General features: G+C 45.7%; 1 protein-coding gene and 1 long non-coding RNA gene across 3 annotated transcripts in view; one reads left to right on the top strand and one right to left on the bottom strand.

Annotated features, from left to right (window-relative positions):
- LOC146194444 (aminopeptidase NAALADL1-like) overlaps window positions 1–22,997 on the bottom strand; it is a 99,540-nt gene that overhangs the window by 64,899 nt on the left and 11,644 nt on the right. The window contains exons 3-4 of the mRNA XM_084597412.1: window positions 10,730–11,071; window positions 7,044–7,203 (exon numbers count right to left, since the gene is read on the bottom strand). Coding sequence (XP_084453538.1) covers window positions 7,044–7,203; window positions 10,730–11,071 — 502 coding nt within the window. The remainder of the gene's footprint in view (window positions 1–7,043; window positions 7,204–10,729; window positions 11,072–22,997) is intronic.
- On the top strand, window positions 15,821–22,326 carry LOC146194445 (uncharacterized). Of its 2 annotated transcripts, none has more exons than XR_014705449.1 (5): window positions 15,821–15,891; window positions 17,776–17,912; window positions 20,260–20,417; window positions 21,333–21,473; window positions 22,209–22,326. It is a non-coding gene; the product is annotated as an uncharacterized LOC146194445 (long non-coding RNA). The 2 variants fall into 2 exon arrangements; XR_014705450.1 differs by having other exon boundaries at window positions 15,828–15,891; window positions 17,779–17,912.

Raw genomic sequence — 22,997 nt, 5'->3', positions numbered from 1 at the left:
TAAAGCTTTTTGGCGTGCTTACACTATGCATGCGGCGTGCTTACACTATGGCGTGCATGAACTAGTGTCGATGCGCTTCCTAATCTGGATAAATGTAACATCTTTTACGTCATCAAATAAACGACGTCTTTAAATGAAAAGTAATAAATCCGAAAGATGCCATTTCAGAGATGCGCCGTACTCAATGGGAGATTAATATGCGCATATTTCACGTGAGCGCACGGCTCGTTCACCTGCACACATGATCAACATTTAATTCCAAAAGACGAGGAGTATATTAGCTTACAGGTGTTTTCAAACTACGACGGGTTGGATAAGGTCGTTTGCGGTACCGGTTGTACATGACTAACGGTCTTTCCGGTGGCTTCAAGCTTATCTAGAAGAACCTGTAAGACACCGAGAGCCAAGAGAGCCTAAGATATAGTCCACAGGGCTCGACAAATGAAGGTAAAGCAATGTTTCATAGCCAACCTGGTTCGAACAGCGCCTTCCTCTTAGGCCATTTGAAAACTATCTATTCTTGCGCGTTGTAAGCTGGAAGGCTTTTTAGTCAGTCAGAATAGAAAAAGAACAGAATTAGTTAATAAATGAAATACGCTGCGAAATGGACGCACTCATGTTCCCTCAACACTCACAGTGGGATTTTTAAAAGCAGCCCTGGTACACACACTGTCAAACCAAATGTCGAAGTGAGTTTTTTATTTCTCTTTTTTTTTTCAGGTACTTGGAGCGAACAGCCATTACCAGTTTTTCGCTTTCTGTAGCCGGCTGGCAATCACATTAAAAATCATGTGGAAGTGATTTCAAACCCATTCGGTGCCAATCCCAAACACACTTCGCTTGGCAAGTGCCCTCCCACATACAGCTGCGAGAGGAAAGAAAACAAATGCAAGGACACTTTGCCAAATAGCGTTCTGTAAGACCACAAGCGGCAAGTACAGAGCCTCTCGATGCCGCACTCGCAAATGCAAACACACATCATCTGTCTTTGAAAATGGCAGACTAATGTTTGTACAGCCTATCTAGTAGGCAGTTAGTGGACGTCGTTCAGGCGATGATAAATACGTTGCTATCCCCTCTCACGAACTATATAATAAGTCGCTGTGTTGTACACGCGGAAAATTAATTTCCGCTCCCAGCCCATAACTGCAAATGTGCAGGTCAGATAAGCCACACTCTCCTGACCAGAAAATCTCCGGAGCTCCAATTGTTGGAGTATAAGAATGCAGATAACAGTAATAGATAGTTAAGTGAGTTCAAATCTTCTAAATTAGGATGCGACACATTGATAAGGAGTGGTATCCTTGAGCAATGACGAAAGAAATAGAAATAAGTATGTTCTCAATGGAGCGTATTCCAAAACGTATCCGCTTGTTAACGCAATCTGGTTATCTGAGTTCCTCTTCGTTTCTTGCAGATCATCGAACATTGATTTTGAATGAGCGAACGTTTAGACGAAGTTGTCTAGAGCTCTCGACAATTGACTTTCTATAATCATCGGTCACAACCTCAGTCAATTTTCAGTGCCACTTAATTTCGACGTCCAGGGATGCGCTCTTATCTGACAGAAAGAGAACTTTCTTCCACAGAAATATGGCCGGCCGCTGTGGGCGGGATTTGATATGCGCTCAGGCAGAGCTGTCCAAAGCCAGTGGGCCCGAATCCCATCATTTCGGCTCCGAAATTATCGAATACATGCAGAGTTATGCCGCCCTTGTGGTTACTTATGTGAACTTTTATTAGCGTATATAGGTTTTCGAATTTTCGGAATGGTCTAGTCATGTGGGCTATATATTGTAACGGTGTGGGATGGCACTCAGGAAGACATACGCAAACCGCCGTCTAACCATCCTTGTCTTGTTTCTCCTCTCATCCACGCAATCGTGCCGCACGCTGATACCGTGCTTCCTCTTCTTCAGACCACACACACACCACACACGCACGCGCATGAAAACGCAGAGTACATAGAGAATGAACAATAAAACATACGAGATCGCACTAACCAGGAATGTCCCATCAAATCCCAGTCCAACTCCGGAGAGGCCGTTCGATGCTCACAATACCGTTGCATTTGATGGATCCGTTCTAGAAACATCTCATTTTTATCTGGCGCTTGACAACCCAGTGGCTGTTGGGGTCGTCGTGATTCTGCGTGCCAGTCACCAGCTTCCGGTCGCTGGCTTCCACTACTCACCAACAGCTCTGTGAGTCTCCAATGTATGAAGAGCACTACCGAGATATGCTCGACTGTGGACGCCATTGGAACCGATAAGCGTGTCCCGATAGCTAAGTCGGGATCACTGTGGGCGTCGGACAGATATCGCTGGATATTCGTAACATGCTCTGGAAATATGCAGTGCACACCGCGTGGGCGACGCTCGGGCAGGTCTTACGGTAAGGGTAGCGATATCGGGGTGAAATCTTCGGGGCACATATGGTGCGGCGAACGAGGACTCGCCGGGTCGGAATCAGGGAGCTGGTGAAGACGCTTCACTGTGGACTTGCACACGTGCATGAGCTTTCAAGAGGTTGTGCTGCGCGTCGAGGCGGGCGATCCGAAGTCGTTGGGCGGAGTCAGACGCGGACACATTAGTACGGGGCAGGCCTAACTGCATTTCGAGAGGAATGCAGCGTGACCGGCCATAAAGAACTAAGAAAGAGAGAAAAACGCCTGTGTCTCGCCTCTTTCATGTGGTCTGCATTGTTCGGCGCAATTTGTTCATCAATTCAAGCACGCCAGCTAGCCCCGAGAAAAGGTGTTAATGAGAAAGAGGACGCATGCGTTGTTTCTTGCACCGCAGTATTGATCGTAAAAGCTGCAGCAGGGACAAAGCGGTCCCTGTTAGTTTGGTACGGAGCTGCGTAGGATGAAAGTATAGCCTTCAGGGTACAATAGATGCGCTCCACGGGGCCAATGCACTGTGGATGGTTGACCGACGTTGGAGAGCTCTTAATGCAAAAAGAAGAGTTCGTTCGAACTCTTGAGAAAATGAAGCAGCTCTCACGGTCCGCCACGAGGCGGTGGGGTGCGCCCTGATGCCGTTCCACAAAGACGGCATGAGTAGACGATGTATCGGGGACGCGTAGTTCTGTTTTCTGAACGGTAGGGCCCGGCAACTTTTTCTCCACACTGGTTGCCGCTCAGAGAGTTAAATGGAGATTGTTGCTGAGAGGTGTCTCTGAACGCAACCTGAAGGTAACATGAACTTGAAGGCAGGAAATGATTACAGTGAAGGTAACTGCATAGTGTAACCGTTGCCACACCGTCACCTCCTGGCGGTGTTCACGCTGACTTTGCTGCGATTAAGAATCAAAAGCATCACAAAATGCACCCTAAAAAGGAGCACACCCCGCGATAGATGGTAGTAACTTATTTTAACGTTGTGATTTAAAAAAAATAGTAAGAAAAAATTGCACGCCGATGATTTGAACAGATGTTTCAGCGCTGGGAGAAGTAGTGTTAAACATTTCGCCACACAAGCAACGGGAACGGCGGGTTTTAAATGCGCTGTTATTCGTTTCGACAATGTTAGAGATATTTGTCGCCCGGTGACACTCTTCAGAGGACCCTCTGGTAGAGACCAGCAAAATGTGTGTTGGAAGATTGGTGGATAAACAGCAGGAAGGGCGCGCATGGGAGCTAAATAAAAATTAAAACACGGGCATTTAAAGATATTCCGGGACTGAAAGGAAAGTCGTTAAAGTTGACGAATTATCTAAGTTAAAAAACATAAAAAGAAAGGTTGAGCATGTCGATGACTATCACCACCCCGTTTCAAAAGGGACGCTCCTAACATACATTCATCCAGCCAGCGATCGTTGAGACAACGGAATCATGCTGGAGGACGGGCAATGCTTCGACCAACTTGTAGAAGTGGTCGATTGCAACAAGGATGCATTTGTTGCCAGATAAACTCGGATGTATTCGGATAAACTGGCCCAAACAATCTAACCAAACCAATTCGAAAGAAAGCCTGTAGGGCTACTTTGGACACCATCATAGACGGCTTAGTGTACTGACACGTCTGGCTCGATGCCACGGGAATCTTGATATCTCTCCATACATATTAAGTCATCAAAAGCGCTCCAACGCGCGAACATAAGTCTTGATGCGACCAAGAGACCTGCCGTGGGAGCATCGTATAAGCCACGCAACACCTGCAACCGCAAAGCTTCAGGCGTCCCTCCCCCCGCCGGGACGGTGCCTCTCCGAGCCTGAACGGACTGGGAGACCTCACTGCGGTCAGCGGACCCGGTCAGGCAGAAGATCTTCGTCAGTCGGGCTGCATACGTCATGGATCAACATCACAACATGAATGTTTAGATTGTGAGTGGGGTCGTGCGGAGGCCCAGGCGGCCTGCCTGCTTCGAATTCTTCGTATAATAACGCTTTTCCCTCTCATTCTTCAGGAACCACCTGTAACCACAGAGGAGGCCGGCCCCGGAGCCGGTTCACACGATACAAGACGCCATCCTCCATCTGGTAGGCCAAGAGCAGCTTTCCGTTGTTTCTACCAACATTGAAGCTGAGGGAGTGGATTCTGGCAGTAAAATCTGCATCTTGGAATTACGCAGTCTGCAAGTCCATCGTCATAAAACAAGGATGCTGAACGAAAAAATTGGCATCTTGATGAGCAGCGCTGCGCCGATGCTCGATGCTGAAATAGTACTCCTGGTGTTGCAGAGAGCAGCGCGCAATTTTCGCATTCATATGTTTTGAGGACTGTAGCCAAGTCAAAGCGCTGTTCCAATGGTAAAGTAGCGGCCGTAGAGATCGGGACAGAATATTCTCGACAGCCCAGACAGCACCGAAACAATCTAGTTCCGAAGAGTGGCGGCGGCGTTCGACATACAACAGGTACGCTTTCCTTGGCAAAGTTCGGGATGAGACGACTGAAATAAGAAGCGAATCTCGGTAAACATTTGAGTTCTTTGAGAGTGGTTGAGGCTGCGTAAGCCATTACCGCTCGCAGCTTATCAGGATCGAGGTGCATGCCGGTATACGACGGGACCTAAGTATGTTACTTCGGCGAAATCGAAAAGGCAATTTTTGGCTTTTAAATAAAGCCCGGCTGTGGTAAACGCTTCCATGATAAGTTTCAGGCGTCGCTGATGTTACTCAAAAGTACCTGCGAGACTGAAACGTCGTCCTGGTAATCCAACGCCATAGTCTATTTCATATGGCCCAGTACGCGGTCCATCGGGCGCTGAAAGGTGGCCCGTGCATTCGGGGCGCCGGATGGCATGCGGTTGAACTGGTAAAGGCTGCCGGGAGACCGAAATGCCATTGTTTAAGCGTCGTCGGGCTTGAGAGGCACGTTACAGTAGCCGGAGAGGAGGTCCAAGTTGGAAAAGTAGCGTGATCTCTCCAAGCGGTATGTCGTATCATGGAGCCGAGGCAGCGGGTCCACATTGAGATGAGTAATAGCATTAAGCTTATGATAATCGACTGAAAAGCTCACTGTATCATCCTTTTTCCGTACCACGACGACAGTGGAGAAACAATGGAGATGATGCTCTGAGAGGATGCCCTACACGAAGGGGAGATGATACCCTGGTCGACGTATCGACCACGTGTTGCTCGATAGCCCGTAGTTCGGCCGGGGATACACAAGGTTGTTTGTACACGGGCCGATGGCATTTAGTGCCGATCCGATGCTTAATTCATGAAGTACACCCAAATTCATTGGCATGAACAGCGAAACAACTGCGGTGTTCCTGCTGCAAGGCCTTCAGTGAGGCACACTCCATGTCGCTGAGGTTGGGGCCGAAATTGAGACTCCCACGGCAGTTCTGTCTGTGCTGTGGGGTGTTGAGCCAGCGCATCAGGCTGGAGAGACGCGACCGACAAGCCAGGTCTCAGAACCGACATCATACCCGGAGGGGATCCATAAGTCAGCACGAGAGGTTCACGGCTTAAGTTTCGTAGAAACACATGGGTCTCTCCTTAGACCACAAAGAGAAAATTCACGATGCTTTGCAAGCATCGTGGATGTTCGTTGGGCAAAACCGATCAATATAAAGGTCCAACAGCTTTTCCCTAAATCGTTTTCCCTAAATCGTTACAAATGAAAACCGATGCGTAGTGCATATTCCAATCAAAAGCGCTGTTCGGCAGCTTCTGATATTAAAGTCATTTACTCATTCCTAAGCGCTCAGACACTTTGACAGTAATACGAGAACGGATCTAACCGGCATCCCTGCACAGATGCAGCTAATTAAACTGCACGAAGCGTTTTATACTCAGTGCTGGCCATTACCTACGGAGACGCGACAAATCGAGAGCTTCACGTAAACACCGACTCACGAGCGGCGTGTCGGCTCCTTCTTGCAGGCAGAATACCTACAAAATTAGCTCGCTTCCCAACTAACCCATTGGCTACAAACTCACAGCTCAAACATCAGATCACTTGGGTTCCGGGGCACTCTGGATTGGAAGGTAATGAGGCCGCGGATAGGCTAGCTCGAGGTCACACAAACCGAGCGGCCACCAATCCCGATCTCACAACCAGCATTCCTGTCCCAGCGACTTACGGCGCGCGACTTAAGTACCTACGGGAACAACGTAGGATTTATCCCCCTCCACACAAGGGTCTAAGTGCACAAGAAATGCGGGAATGGCGACAGCTCCAAACCAACACTTACCCTAACCTACATCAATACAACATAATGTTCCCAGAACACTACACAGACATATGCCCTTGGTGCAACGACCAGCCCACCGCCTACCACGTCACATGGGGGTGCACAGGCCCCAAACCTCCACACTTAAACATGCACTATTCGGAGGCGCAGTGGGAGGCCAGTCTGCAATGCTATGATCTAGAGACCCAGCGTAGGCTGTTAACTCAGGGAAGAGCGGCAGCCCAGGCCACTGGGGTCTTGAAATGAAGACTCCACTCACTGCCCCCCCCCCTTTTTTTTTCTTTTTCCTTTCTCTTCTCTTTTACTTTTTGAAATAAAGTTTTCTCTCTCTCTCTCTATACTCAGTTACACAATGTCACCTGCATGAATTTTCGCAAAAATTCCGTCAACGCACGTACGGTATTGGGGTCCGAAGCGTTAGGGTGCGACAGTAGCACGTAGTAAGGCTGCAGGCGCACTTCGTCAAATCCGTACTCTGTGAGCCGGTCAGCGACGTACTCGGCCAGAACGTATTCTTCTCGCGGACTCCCTGCGACGTGAGGCTCCTTGGCGAGAACACTGCGCAGACACGAGAAAATTTGGCACGCGGAACATATCAGCGCCTTGTTTTTCTGCTCTATTACTCACGTTTTCTACGTTGCTCTAAGTAATTTTTGGCTTCGACACAATCTCTTTCCTTCAAGTGCACCGTTAAGTATATCTGAGGCCCACTTTAAATATATTGAATATTTAAGTTTCAAAAACTCGCCCCACCTGCCTCATCGTTACAAAACCAAAAAGTGCTTCTCTTCCCACGACTTTCACTAGGGATAGGTGCTTGAGGCTGTGAAAATAATCCATGCCGCCACTGAATCGAGAAAATACCGTAGGCTTGAAAAACAAAAAAGTAAATAACTAAAACCAGAACATCTATCGAAAAACGGGAAAGTGGTTCAACCTTACTTGTTTCGGTTCGGTACGTTTTCATACCACCAAAAGCAGTTTGTGGTGCTGTTTGTGTCCTAAACGAAATCTGCAGCGTGCGTCAGGCATAAAACTTTCACTCTACTTGTAATAAAAGTACATATAATAATGTTGGGTCTTCTGTTTTGTTGTTCTTGCACGGCCTCAGTCCAGACCAAAATTTTGAGAGTACAAGTGCTTTGACAGCAACTCCGGCGAGATTTTGATTCGCACAGATACCAACGATATTTGCCTCAGAAGTTCTTCTCAATGCCAAGATTATGTATGTCAAATAGCAAAATTTAAAACACTTCGGGTTTCTCGCAAAGTACTTTTAAAGACAGCCACTCGGGACTCGCGGTACGCGCTGCCAAACCGAAAATTATTACGCCAACATTGTGCTTTATGACGTCACAGTTGTGCAGGAGCGTCGGTGCAGCAGACGACGGCAACAGTGAAGCAGCCCTGTAGGCGTAGATTGTTGGGTGTTTGGCCGCCTTTATAGCCTTCTGTTGGCCGCTTATCCTCACGTGCAAGATTTCAGGTATGGTTCCTGGCATGGGGTCCACGGCGCCAGTCGCAAACAGCCCGGCATACTGCAGACGCGGTCGACAGCTTGCTTGCAAACAGCGTCGATTGTGTAATCACAGATTTGTAGTTTAGCTCATACTTAATGCATTTCTTGCAAAATTGGGTAGTAACTAAAGGTGCTTTGTTTGATGCAGAATTATTACCGAAAAATATCATAGCGAATTACAATTAATCTATCAAGGACAAGGAGCTTCGCCACAAATTCAACATTGCTCCGCCGCGGGGGTGCAGTGGTTAAGATTCCCGACATCGGTGCCGGAGTACCCAGGTTCGATTCCGATCGCCGGCGGCTGCGTTTCGATGGAGGCTAAACGGAAAGGCAGCTGTTGGCTGTGCTATGTTAGCGCACGGTAGAGATCCCCAGGTGGTCGAAAATACTGCGTAGCTCTCTACGATGACACCTGTTTCTCTCTTTCCGCTTTCATTCCCACCTTTATTCCATCATTTACGGCGCGAATGAGGTGTGCACAGAACAACTGTAATGGACTGTTATGGACTTGTGCAGGGACAAGGGCATCAAGGACACAGGTTCTACGCGAAGTTGGACTAACCACAGCAAGAGAAGAGGACTTTTCTAAATGGCTCACCGACAACGCTAAGAGCGGGAGCCTGCTCCGGTTCCTCACGGAAAACCATTTACATGAGTTTATATAATATGATAATATGCCTTATGGCAAGCTTGCGTACAAAAAAAAATAAAACTGTAATAGATAATGTGTGTTCCCTTTCATGTGAACAAATTTATTTATTTATCCGGCGCACCAACTGGTCACGACTTCTAAGAACGCATCTGTGCTCAGACCATATTACGCGGTATATACTGCTACCAACACAGGATGCCTGTGATGGAGCAGTTGGGCCTCGCGAGCATCGGGTGATGGTAAAAATCAGATGCTGTGGCGACGATCTTCCCGCCCGCAAAACAAGCTGAACCGCCTGCCGCCTGCGGCAGTCTGTGTGCACCGACACGGCGGATTCTTTGCGCTACCGTCAGAAAGTACGCTAAAATATTTCAATCTTAATACGCGCTCGGATAAATGTATGTAAAAAAAAACCTTACTGAGGATCACAGTTCTTCAGCGAGTTTCTGGTAGGAGTAATAACTGCGATAGAAGTACTCGCAGCCCCACATCAACTGCCGGTGTGATGCAGCTACTCTAGCTGCGCTGCAAAGCTGTCGCCGAAATTGCACTTTTTATTACTGCGAGCCAGCTGGGTTCAGAGTGAGGCAGTTCCGCGATATAATTTTGGTACAGAGCTTCTCGATCTCAAAGCGCAGTCTTCTGTGGTTTCGATGTCAAACCGTTTAGGCCTAGCGATGACTACGGCGTTCCGCATGGCCAGAGCGTCTTCGGCCGCCGCCTCACGGACAGCACCATTACGGGTAAACTCGCAACATGCGGTTCTGGAAGCGTTGCGAATCTTTTGACGACTATTTTATGCATCTGTGTAGACATTTGTCTACGTACTACTACATCACGCCGAGAAAAGAGCCTGCGAAGACGGGACTGCCAAGCTGTATGCTTCGCCATTGGGCGAAACTCGAAGGTAGTATAAAAGCGCCGTCAGACGGCACACTGGGCACTGATATGCTACGTAGTGCACTTGAAACTTGATTTAGCTTCCAACGTTTACGTAGTGGAATGGGGCCAGGGGTCGTCCGCTTGTCGCACTCGGGCGCGAACGAGCACCTTCCGTACTCTTCCGTAAACAAACGCCGACACAGCTACTGAACTTCGTAATGGATAATCATGAGCAACAGGTTGGTTACAAATGCCATCCGGGGGGAAAGGCATTAAATTTTCCGCTTGGTAAGAATATTGTGACGGTGGAGAACAATACTATCACTCGCGACGAGGCGGCCTTTTGGGTCGATATCGAGGCAAGAATGAGAATTCGGACCAGCAGTATAGCCAGTATAACGATCGGTCTCCCTGGTGCCGTGTACTTCCGCCAGAGCTCGTGAGGGCATAAACGGCTTACACAACATAGCGAATGCTTCACATAGCACTAATTTAGCCCCATTCAAGATCGCTCGCTCGTTCTGCCCATTGGGCGTGTGTGCCGAGTATTGTTTGTCTTCTTGTTTTCAGTTCATTTTGAATTGCAAGTCCTAGTTTTCACTGCCCGATATCATCGAGGATGACTTCCCGAAATCAAATAGTATGTTCCCATGGTTCAGCGGCTGTGAAAGAGATTGACGTTAGCACACCACGACAGGACGATAGCACTTGCGTGCAGCTAGGCTGCATGCCTTTGTCGTCATCACGTGACGTCACGCAAAGCAATGCTCCTGGAGCCACGCACGACAGTTTGTTTTTATTCTTTTTTTACTTATTTAAAATTATAGTTTGCGTGTTCTAAACAATTAAATCGCGGACTGGGATGACTAAGCCTTCAGCAATATGAATTAAATATAAACGCTCTGAAAGCCAGCAGAATAGACCTTTAAGCGTCTCTCATGAAACATCTCTAGACATTTTCACTACAAGAGTGCTTCGAAGCATGATTGATATACTTTAAGGATTATTGTGATCGGAAAATGGCGTACCGAATATGCTCCACTAGAGTCTGGTCATGGATGCCTTCTATTAAAAGGTCGGTGTCGACATGCCCATGTGCATTCTCCCAGCGAACAGCCTCAGAAGTGCTGCAGATTCCATTGGCACAAGGGACACTCTTATTTACTGGTTGGAAGATCGGCCTCCCGCGCTTTAGGTCGACACTCTCTGGTGGTGGTGAAGTTGGGACACAGTCGCTCTTTTCCGTGCCGTTGTGCTCCCAGGCTGGAGGCAGGACGTAGTGCCCCACAAGCAGGAATACAACGGCAGCCACGAGTACAGCCACAGTACCCGCTGCGAACACTTTCCAGTGGCCGCTGGACGCGGTGAACCTGCGATCGTTGGAGGGATAATGATTGCTATGTACTGTATTATCAACGTAATGGAGATCAGGTAATTTTTCAGGTAGTCTCGGCCAGCACAGCGCACAGCTATCATGTGGAGTATTTAAAGGTTGAGTGTTGTCTATGTACACTCTTTTGTCCCATTCCACTGGCAGAAATTTCGAAGTATATAAAAATACATAGAGGTTACCATGCTGTCGGCATTACGTAATGCTAGCCAGCGTCCGTGCGCATATAAAATACAAATTCATTACTGGGAAACAAGAAGAACCCACATGAGAACTGTGTGAAGGGGGGTCACCAAAATCATACTTTGCTCTCACATAGCCGCTTAAGATACGAAGGAGAAATATATGTCAAAATGTATCACGAATAACTTCTATTCAACATTAGCTTAGTATTCAGACGAAATTGATTCGCAGAAATTTCGTCCGTTGTTTCGTTCTTGAAACAAGCGAACCTTAAAACGTGGCAGCCTTTTAAAACACCGGTTGCCTCAACCACATTAAGCACTCACACTAAACTGTGCGTTTCGCGGATAATGAACTTCGTTGGCTATGTGTCAAGCCATTCAACAAAGCGCATTGTGGGAGAGTACATGAAACACCAGAACAAGAACATCCACATTACTTAGGCAGAGGGTGAATACGGGCTGCTTGGTACATGCTGAAGAATCGAGTAAACCAACGCTAAGCAAGATGGGAGACGTGAAGGAAAGACACTAGTGCCTCTCCTTCACGTCTCCCGCCTTGCTTAACGCTGTTTTACTCAATTCTTCAACATTACTTGATTTTGCCAGAGAAAAGGAAATTAAAAATAGAAAAGGACACCTAAGTATCGCTTTCTGCAGCGACTCCTCTCTTCTCATCAGATGACCAAAGTAGCTGAGCTTTAACTTTAGAATTTGACCCTCCAATGAGCAGTCAGGGTTTATGGTCGACAATATTGACTGATTTGATCTTCTGGCAGTCCAACGAACTCTCAAGAGTCTTCGCCAGCACCACAATTCAAACGCGTCAATTCTTCGGCGGTCAGCCTTTTTCACAGTCCAACTCTCGCATCCATACATCACAACTGGAAAGACCATAGCACGAGTTACACGGATCTTGGTTGGCAGACTAATGTCTCTGCTCTTTACTAGGCGGTCAATGCTAACCATCGCTCTCTTTCCCAGAAGCAGGCGTCTCCTAATTTCATGGCTGCAGTCTCCTTCTGAGGTAATCTTGGAGCCCAAGAAAAGAAAATCTGTCACAGCTTCCACTTCTTGTCCCTTGATGCTCCAGGACTTGATAGGGCAAGACGCCGTGATCTTTGTCTTTTTAATGTTTAATTTAAGTCTAAACTCCTCACTCTCTTCTTGTACGCGCATCAGAAGTCTCTTGAGTTCCGCTTCACTTTCTGCCATTAAAGTGGTATCATCCACATATCTAAGGTTGTTGATACGTTTTCCAGCAATCTTCACTCCAGCTGAAGACTCGTCCAGACCGGCTTTCCTCATGATGCACTCTGCATATAGGTTAAATAGGCAGGGCGACAGTATGCAGCCTTGCCTCACTCCTTTCTCAATCGGAAACCAATCAGTAAGACCATGCCCAGTTCTGACTGTGGCCTCTTGCCCTTCATACAGGTTCCTGAGGAGACAGATGAGGTTAATTGGAACTCCCATCTCTTGGAGAGCTTGATACAATCTGCTGTGATCTACGCAGTCAAACGCTTTCGCATAATCAATAAAGCAGAAGTAGATGGGTTTCTGGAACTCTCTTGCTTTTTCCATGATCCAGCGAAGGTTGGCAACTTGGTCTCTAGTTCCTCCCCTTACAGAAATGGTCGTGAACAGTCTTTAGAATCTGTATTAACAGCTTATTGACCTTATCAATATTGTACGTAGTTTTAATCTGTATGAACATGCGTAAATACGAAGTTCATACACGGTTACTTTTGTGTATTTAAATCAGTTCATATAAAGTTTGTCCATAGCAAGTTGTTAGGTGAATATACTTCTCTGTATATACTCCTATCAATATACAGCAGGGGCGTAGCCAGGGCTCTGTTTTGATGTCAGAAACCCTTCCGAAAGTTTTTGAACTCCTTCTTTCGGCCTTTTTTGCAATTTTTTTATCGATGCCGTATAACGCCCTCGAAAATTATTTCTGGTTATACCACTCATACACAGCTATTAAAATATATTGAAGCAATTTGGCATTTCAGAAAAAATGTTCAAATCGAAAGTATATAGTCCGAATTAACTGACCGAGCGCATGCTATTCATTGCAACTCATATTTGAATTACATTTTTTATTATGAATAGCATCTGTTAAAAAAGAAATGGAAGCGGAAAATTGATACGATCAATTTGCATGAATTATAGATAAAAACGTATAAGGTTATATTTTGAAAATTTAACTGGTTACAATTTCGCTCTTTCTTCATCGCGCATTTCTTAGTCAAGCATCCGCTCTTGTTGAGGACGCACTGAGTCCTTTTATCAAGTTCGCTCGCACAATTAAATACAAAAACATCACAAATGGAAGGTAAACGCACCGCGCCGCCGACTTTACAGTGGAGAATGCGCGCTGCGGGTGTTGTCGGGTTACATCACGCGATGCTGAGACTGGACTCTCGGATCCACGTAGCTCATCCCTCAGAAGCTATATGGGCGAAACTTACAGTAAGCTACCGAACGACCCCCCCCCCCCCTTCTCCGCTTTCCTTCTCACGCGCCGAAATTGCTGGAAAATGGAAGGTGCATTTCCCTGGCAAGGACCAAATTTTCATCAAAAAAAATGAATTTGTTTTTTTTTCTTTATCGACCCGACCGTGTTTAGAAGTGTGCTCCCAGACGCATCCGAGCCACCCCGCTGTGCATACGCCCCTGTCCACCACTTATGAAAACAAATCAGCGCCCGCCGCCGACATTTTCTCTCGCCGCGCTCAGTATGTTAGCGATTGTCTTATTCTCTTATTCACTTCTGCGCCGCCGCTCCCGTCAAGGCAGCGGCCATATCTTAGCCCATCTGTTCCTGACCGCGCGCATCGTATGTTTCGCTCGCGGAGGTTATCCGACACCACCCAGCAGCCTTTGGACATGTGCGTCAACCGAGCGAGCGCTCTACAGGTTCTGCTTTTGTTTGTTATGTTTTTGCTGGAGGTGGTGTCTGGTTGAGGTGCGAGCTTAGGGCAAGGGTAGGGTAAGGAAGCGCGCTAGTGGTAAGTGAAGAGGGGAAGCGGAGAGAAGGCGCGGCGGCTGGGGAGGGGGGGGGCGGCGAACTAACACACATAACGGCACAGAATGCGCCAGCAGAAACACGCATATTCGCTCGCAGCCTTCGCATAGCGTTCATGCAGCCTCGTGAACTATATCAGCGCGCAACCTGCGGTCCGCGGCACCGACCTCTGTAAATCAATTAAGCGCCCTTACGGCACAATTAACACGCACTTGACCCGAACCACGGAATATCGACCAGCTGTAGCTGAACATATTCATCCTTCCGCTGTGATCCATTGGGAACGTTACGCTAGTTCTAGTCGCAACCACCCTCTCGAGAGGTTGGCTGCAAGCTGTCCTTCAAATCCAATGCGCGGGAAGGATGCAAGGAGGCGCTTGGCCATCAGAGCGCGGCTTCGAGCTGGAGGATGGGGGGCGTCTAGCCGCCCTGCGAGCAAAGCACACAGCCGTGCGCACGCACGCACGCATTCTTTTGTTTTTTCCTAGAAGTGCGGGAGGTATGAAAGGAGAAGTGGGCAGGCTAGCCAACGTAGACAGCGCGCGGTATCAAACCTGTGACGGTTTCATTTACGCGCCCTTCAATCAATCAATCAATTTTTTGTTTTCAAATCCAGAGGACGGGAGGGGGGGGGGGGGGCACCTCAGCGAGAAAGCAGTTGCACATTGCTTGAGAGTGCCGAGGACCCTCGCAAACATCAGCAGGTGACAGCTCAACAGGAAGCTAGTTTACATGGAACACATTACAGGCATAAACACAGGCATAAACATTGCAGACATTACAGAGATGAACAGCAGCAAAAGCAAAAAAAGGAAAAAAAAAGAAAAACATATGTGTTCACCGAATAACAGCGCAATTTCACGGTATTACCGCAGTGATGTCATCAATACAGCAAAAAGGATGCGTTTAAAGTTTCACAAAATATTCACAGAGCAAAGTTGTCTCCGAGTAACAGTAACGAAATCTGCAATCAGTTTTTCGTGTTTATTTAGCACAAATGTATGATGCTCTCAGCCTTGAGAGCTATTTCTTTTTCGCCTCTGCTAAGCTGCATGTGTGTGAGCGCGCGTGCGTGCAAATAACTCATGCGCAGGCACACAATATGTGCGGCTCCGCATACGGTAAGAACTCAAGTTTTCATTACAATGAAGGAAGCAAACACACGATCGCTGAAGTGGGCTCGCCACTCCGAGTCTCTGCGTCGCCTCGAATACCAGCCACCCCACAAAACCACCGGAAGAAAAAGAACGAAAGCACAAGATAGCGAACGTACAGAACTCGCTCGGCGTTCCGCTAATCCCGCCTTTCGTCTGAGCAGCGCGGCGCGACAGCGCGACTGGAAAAAAAAAAAGAAAGCGAACTCCACAAGACACGTGATGGAGCAGCGCGGCGTGGCAGCGCGACTGAAAAAAAAAGAAAGAAAGAAAGAAAGAAAGCGAACTCCACTAAACACGTGATTCAGCTTCAAGTGTCACGTGATTGCGCACCGACGATCTGCAAATGCTCCCGTGACTGAGAGGCGCCGTTTGGCTGTTTGGCGACGTCGAGCGTGGAAAATAGTTCTTTCTGCCAGAAATCTTCAATGTAAGTTGACAAACTTTTTCATTCCTTTCTTATAAACGCTTTGCGCATACTCGCGGAAAATTTTGTGTTTCAGAAGTGAGCAGTTTTTACATTACAAGCGTTTACCCATTTTTTACTTTGCTGCATATTGCACGACCTATGCTCTAGGAAGATTTTTCATTGTTTAGCTTTTTTATCACCTAGTTAAGTTTTAAAAAGTGATCCTCGATTGTCCGCGGCCTCTTTCCGATCATTTTGCAACATAGTTCAGATCTTTAAGGCGTTTTTTGCAGAGTTATTACTAATTCTTCAAAGGTAAACAACCGCTGGGCCTCGCAGCCATAACCGTCAAATTTCAAATATTGAGAGAGGCCTTGTACTGCGTAAAAGCTATGTAGACGTATAAAACCTGTCATTTTTAAATTCCATCAGATGTGTGCGATCGCTCGCTACCTATCTGTTTTATTTATAGCGTTTCTTCGTTGAGCTATTTGCACATGGAGCCGGTAAGTCGAGGTTAAAGCGCTAACCGCATGAGGCGACAATTCGCGGCGACATGCCGCGCGACGCCGTCGCGCGACGGGCTGAGGGCCGCCAAAGCATTGCCGCTCGTCGCCGTCGCTCGGTTTCTGGGTTTTTAGAAAATTTCGCGTGTCGCCCGGAAGCAGCTCGCGAGGCAGCCAATCGCAGAGGGCTTTAGGGTGCTCAACTTCCGTTCTGGATTTTTTTTTTTCATTTTATTGCGTGTGAAGTTAGTTTTCCTAGTCCGGTTTGGGCGAAGAACCTGGTGCCTTCACGCGCTCACTTCGTCTGATCCGTGCATATATGTGAGTGCATCGAGATAATTCAGTAAAAGCTTGGAAGGGTAATAAAAGAAAGAAAAAGGTTAGCGTGGCTTGATATTGTTAATTTCCGAAAGGAGCAGGAGAAAGTCGCTGCTTGCAATGCAAGTCGGCATCGTAGTGTATAGTAACGCACCGCTGCGCTGTGACCCTTTAAAATACGATGCGTTACAAGAAATTTCATCAGTGTTTCATCGTACTTCATGCTGTTTAGTGTTAAAAATGGGATATAGCGTGATTGCATTCCCCTTGGCCGAATGACGAGGCGGCGGTAACAGAGCAACGCTGAAAACGCGCCTCTGTCGCTGAGCGCCGTCGCTCCGTGCGGTATGCACCAGCGACAGGCGTTGGCGGCGGCGTCGCGCGACGGATCGCTAGGGGTTGTCGCCTCATGCGGTTACCGCTTTATTGGAACAGTCCATAAGCAACGACTTTCCCCGTAAAATTAGGTTTTTAAGCTTTCCTTTAGAGTAAGCACAGATTTGGGGGGGGGGGGGGTGATATATAATTTTATTTATAACAATTCGCAGACTTCAACGCAGTAATAGTTATATTTATATCCTTAGTAGGTCAGTACGTATTATTTTAGTACAGGCCCAGTGTTCTTTTTCTTTTTTTTTTTTTAACGGAGGCGTGGCAAGTTATGTGGGTCAAGCTAACAATTGGCTGTGAATTAAGCGATTAGAGCTTTCAAACTTAGTCTTCTGTTTTGTTTAATTTCTAAGAACCTTTAAGCTTCACAGAGAAACAGCATATTTTGAAAAGTGAATTTCAACTATGGACGTTCTTCGTTTATTAATGTTTGACATTGCTGACAAGGGTCAGAATTGAAACAGATGATAGGATCGAGTTTTCTGGTAACTTATGGCGTGTGATCTAGAGCTGCTAGGAATTCATTTTCTGAGACAGCTTTTCTTTAGAAGTGTAGGGAATGTAATGGTATGTTATGGGTTTTGAGAAGCATGGATTTAATGAAGTCTTTCTTTGACTGCGTTTACGGCTTGTTTGGCAATAATACTTGCAGTCCAGCTGATGCAATTGTATTGTCACACTGCTTTTGCAGCAGATTTCATCTGCCATCGAGGGAGGGCTGCCTGAATATGAAGCAGACAGCGTCATGAATCTGTTGAGGCAGTTTGTTCTATCAGCCATGGGTGCCCTGTCCTAAAGCATCCTTCCTGTAAAGGAGACATTGAATTGGTAGGTATCACATGCTGATGTTTTTTGCATTCATGTGTTTGCTTTATAACTGTAAAATTTTTACTGGTTCATGCTTTGCATTTATTGTTTTCTTTTGAGAGTATAAAGGGCGGATGTGTAACAGGCTTCATTAAAGCAAAGCTTGAAACCAGCTCGGTGTTGTTATATGATTCTTGCTGTGTTTTTAGCGCAAGACTGACATGTTGGTGAATCTTGCTCATATTCTGCACCAAAGAAAATTTTTCATGGCCTCTTCAGAGCTTTAAAACAGGAGATATACTTAGCTGTTTTATTGCATTAGTACCTACTATTTCTAGTTGAGGCAAAATTGAGTAAACCTGTGTTTTAATAGCTCAGTGACAAACATGGTTTCATAATATAGCTGACTGCACTGTGCATATGTGTGCATGGTCATGCTGACATTCAGTTACTGTTTATTTAGACCGCCTCGGCATATGTACACATACAGTGATGTTTCACTTGAACAAAGTTCAAGGGACCTTAGGAAAAAGTTTGCTGAAATGAAAGTTCATTGGACTGAAATAAATGCGTGGAAGATTGTTTCCATTAGCTTCAAGAAATATTCAGTTCAGTCGTTCAGTCGTGTCCGACTCTTTGTGACCCTATGGACCATGTCACGCCACGCTTTCCGGTCTCTCACTATCTTCCTAACATCACATAACTTCATCTGCAGTGCCTCGAAGATACCATCTAACCATCCCGTTCGCTGCCTACCCCTTCTCCAGCGACCCTCAACCTTTCCCAACATCGAATCTTTCTCCAGCAACTCCTCTCTTCTCATCAGATGACCAAAGTAGCTGAGCTTTAACTTTAGAATTTGGCCCTCCAATGAGCAGTCAGGGTTTATGGTCGACAATATCGACTGATTTGATCTTCTGGCAGTCCAAGGAACTCTCAAGAGTCTTCGCCAGCACCACAATTCAAACGCGTCAATTCTTCGGCGGTCAGCCTTTTTCACAGTCCAACTCTCGCATCCATACATCACAACTGGAAAGACCATAGCACGAGTTATACGGATCTTGGTTGGCAGACTAATGTCTCTGTTCTTTACTAGGCGGTCAAGGCTAACCATTGCTCTCTTTCCCAGAAGCAGGCGTCTCCTAATTTCATGGCTACAGTCTCCTTCCGAGGTAATCTTGGAGCCCAAGAAGAGAAAATCTGTCACAGATTTTTAGGTTGTTCAAATCTTATCTGAGCCCATTTATTTGTCACTGCGCTGATTTGCAAGTGAAGAATGCGTAACTTTTTGCAGCACTTTTGAAAGGACTACAGTGGTTTTGAACTCGATTACTGTGCAAGCTCCTGAGAATCTTGCCTATCACAACGGCCTGCTGAGGAGACAAGGCTTTCATTTTCTCCAAGCAGATCATGGTTAACCAAAATGCACACATTTGCAATTCTTGGAGCTAAAGGGCCTGGTAGGGCTGAAGATCTGGCTTTGACTGGCTATGACTGTACAGCTAATTAAGCGTGCAGACAGCTATGGATTCATCTGGTTAGAAGCTAGTTTAGACAGCCAATTCACTTTAAAGCTAAATAACGGCCACTTTTCTTCACATGATAATGAAGAGTGGTTCTTAACATAAAAATATGCTACAAAGAGTGCGGACTGTGCTTTTTTAAGCGCTCAGTATGACTTTGAAGACACAGGATAGCACCGCGGAAAATGTTCGTTGAACTGAAATGAGCGATAACTGAAGTTGAAGCATTTTACATTGCTAAAGCCGAGGACAAGTGTGTGGCTAAGGCGTCTGTTAGCCTTCATTGTAAGGAATTTCATCAATTAGAAAAGTCGTTAGTTAGGCCTTGACTTGGAATTGGCTTTGAATTTTCTTCTTCATCTTCTTCCCAATTTCCTGCCATTCCACCTGCTGGGTTGTGCGCGAGCTTTTCGGAAGGTGTCTTCGTTGTTTTCTTCTTATCAATAACATTCAGTTGATAGTCCAGCCTTGTCCTGTCCTCCTCTTTGCTGTGTCTCATCTTTTGGCTGGTGCAGTATGAACCCATACCAACGTGCCCAGTCGTCAACCTTGTTGTATTCCTATAGTATCGTATGCATGCACAATAGATAAACGTAACCCCTTGCATATATCACTGAATCTTCCACTCTAGAAGAGAATTTTGTGCACAAGCATTTTACTGTAGTTTGCCTCTGTGGAGCATTGTATTTCTAATTCTGTGCTTCTCTTTTTATGCTGTTACTCAGCAACATATGAAGTATTCCTTGTTTGTTTCTGTTACTTGTGCATTTGACTTTTCCTTTTTTTATTATTCGAAATAACTTTCTTCCTACTGTTCTGACTAGTGTTTTCGTATGCATATACAGTCCTCTTGATGCTTCATTGAGCCATATCTGGAGACTCCCTGTTGCCGTGGTCTGTGCCGACAAGTAAAAACTAGGCAACCTGACTTCCGGGACAAGTAGCAGTGGGACGTAGCTGCATGGTTTCTTCAGCATCCATGTGGATTTCTTATAAAAGACAGGTATTTCTCCTATATTTGACTTTCATATGTGATCAAGATTTTACCTTGGTGACAAGCTCTTGAAGGAGAGGATGGACATGAATGGCACTTTCTTAATTTCTTACTCTCGGGAATACACTATTACGACTTGTTAACTGCATATGTAGCAAAAATTATGTGTGACTGCATATTCCAGCAGTAAGCTGCATGATTTTTTAAGGATGAAATAATTTAGCTCCTATTGTCGGTAGCCTACTATTGACGAGCCAAAGCAGGCAATATCAGGTATCAAAAAGTGATTATGCGGGGCCGGGTGGGTTTTAATGAGACAAGCTCTCCACGTTTTAAGCCTTTGTACAGGGCCAACGTGTCTCCCTGAATGTGTCTGGGACACATGCAAGTCTTGTATCCTCAAAAGGACCTTGTCTAAATTTAAATAAAAGTAGCGCCAACCTATTTTGAGTACGACCAGTTCAGCAGTAAGCTCAAAATTGAAGCAAAAAGGCATTCATGTCCTGTGCGATGTCAGTGCACGTTAAAGAGCCCCAGCTCGCCAAACGCTCTGAAGTCCTCCCCTACAGCATCTCTGATAGCCTGGGTTGCTTTGGGATGTTAAACCACATAAACCAAACCAGTCATTTTTTACCACCCCATCTGACTTGTCTTTCCACGTATCTCCAAAAGATAGTGCCTACATAAGACTTGCCACTATTCCTGAGATTACCAAGATTATTATATATTTATGTATTTTATGATTATGTAATTTTCCTCAGTGGAGCATTGAGTTTTCAATTCTGGGCTTTTCATGCTGTCACTCAGCAACCATATGAAATACTCCTCCTATGTTTCTTTTACTTGTACATTTGACTTTTTCTTTATTATTCAAAAAATCTTTCTTCCTGCTGTTCTGACTAGTGTTCTCATATGTGCATGCAGTCCTCTTGTTGCTTCATTCAACCATATCTGGAGACACCCTGTTGCCGTGGTCTGTGCCGACAAGCAACAAGGCAACCTGACTTCCTGGACAAGTAGCAGTGGGACGTAGCAGCATCCATGTGGACTTCTTATAAAAGAAAGGTATTCTAAATTTTGCTTTCATATGGGATAAAGATTTTACCTTGGTGACAAGCTCTTGAAAGGAAAAGATGGGCATGAGTGGCATTTTCTTATTTTCTTACTCTTTGGGAATACACTATTGAGACTTGTTACCTGCATATGTAGCAAAAAGTATGTGTGACTGCATATTGTAGGCTAACTATAATATACTTCATCATTCCCTATTATCGCTCCTGTATTCCCCTAGGTGCTTGGTGTAGCTGGTCTCCTTCAGTAATTACTTATGTGTGTGTGTCATCTGCTATGGCAAACATAGCCATCACTCAGGAAAAATGGGAGCAAACAGGCATAGTGGCATCACTTGCTGGTAGCATGCACCAAAATGTATGTATACATACTGATACGTTGCCACTCAACATGTGTATTTGCTTGATGTAGCAAATGGCAGAGGAGAGAGTTTATCTGATGAGCAAGCATACTGGCGTGTAAATTTCACTCCTTTGTTTACTGGGCCCCTATTGTGATAAACTAATGTCGAATGATATAGAGGATCAAAAGGAATACAACTAAACACAGCAATAGTCTCTATCTCCTGAGGGTGTTTTGCAGGTACTAGTTTGTACAGAAAGTGGTTCGAAACCAGTTAGCATATTTTGAGGAAAAACAGGCATCTGAGTGAAGAGAGATGTGTGTGATGCTAGCACAAAGCGTGCGAAATTGGCAGAAAAATTTTGAGCATGTATATTTCTTTTCTAGGTGACACCATGATAAATTTTGATATGGCTGGTACATCAAACACACAATGTCGTTGCCGTCGGAAACCAAGTGTTTCTGTGTCAAGGGTTTGTGCAATAAATGAAGGTATGAATTTGCATCTGTTTCTTTCGCCACTCTCACTTTTCACGAAATATTACATGCATGTGAATAGTGAGTAAAATACACATTATTATTGGACACTTGAAATATAGTTAGCATAACACAAGGTATTAATACTTTGTATGAACATGATTCTTTAAAATAATGGTGGCCAATTATCGGAACACAGTCGTTACAGTGTCCATATACGCTATCAATAGGCTAATCATAGGAGGTATAAATACGTTCTATGTAAATACATTCTATTCAATCACGGTGGCCAATTGTCGGAAGGGAGATCATACATAGATCATACGTGTTCTAAAGACTTTCTTTTGATGGTCGATAGCTTCTATGATCATATTGTCTAAAGACATCGCATAAAGTGATCATAGACATTTTTGTAAGGGTCTGCCCTTGCAAAACCCAGCTTGCACGTCCCGAAGCTCCCGATCCACATACTGCTGCAGCCTACCTTGGAGGATTTTCAACATCACCTTGCTAGCATGCGAAATAAGCGCGATCGTGCGGTAGTTGGAACAATCTTTGGCACTGCCTTTCTTTGGAATGGGGATGTAAACTGACCTCCTCCAATCCTGTGGCCACTGCAGGGTTGTCCAAATCTTCTGACATAATGTATGCAGAATGTTAACAGCGTGATGGTTGAGGTTTTGAAGCAACTCAGCTGTA

This window comes from Amblyomma maculatum, chromosome 3 (assembly GCF_055883805.1).
Source record: "Amblyomma maculatum isolate TAMU_Amacu chromosome 3, ASM5588380v1, whole genome shotgun sequence".
NCBI lineage: Eukaryota > Metazoa > Arthropoda > Arachnida > Ixodida > Ixodidae > Amblyomma > Amblyomma maculatum.
This window is presented reverse-complemented; position numbering and strand designations above follow the sequence as displayed.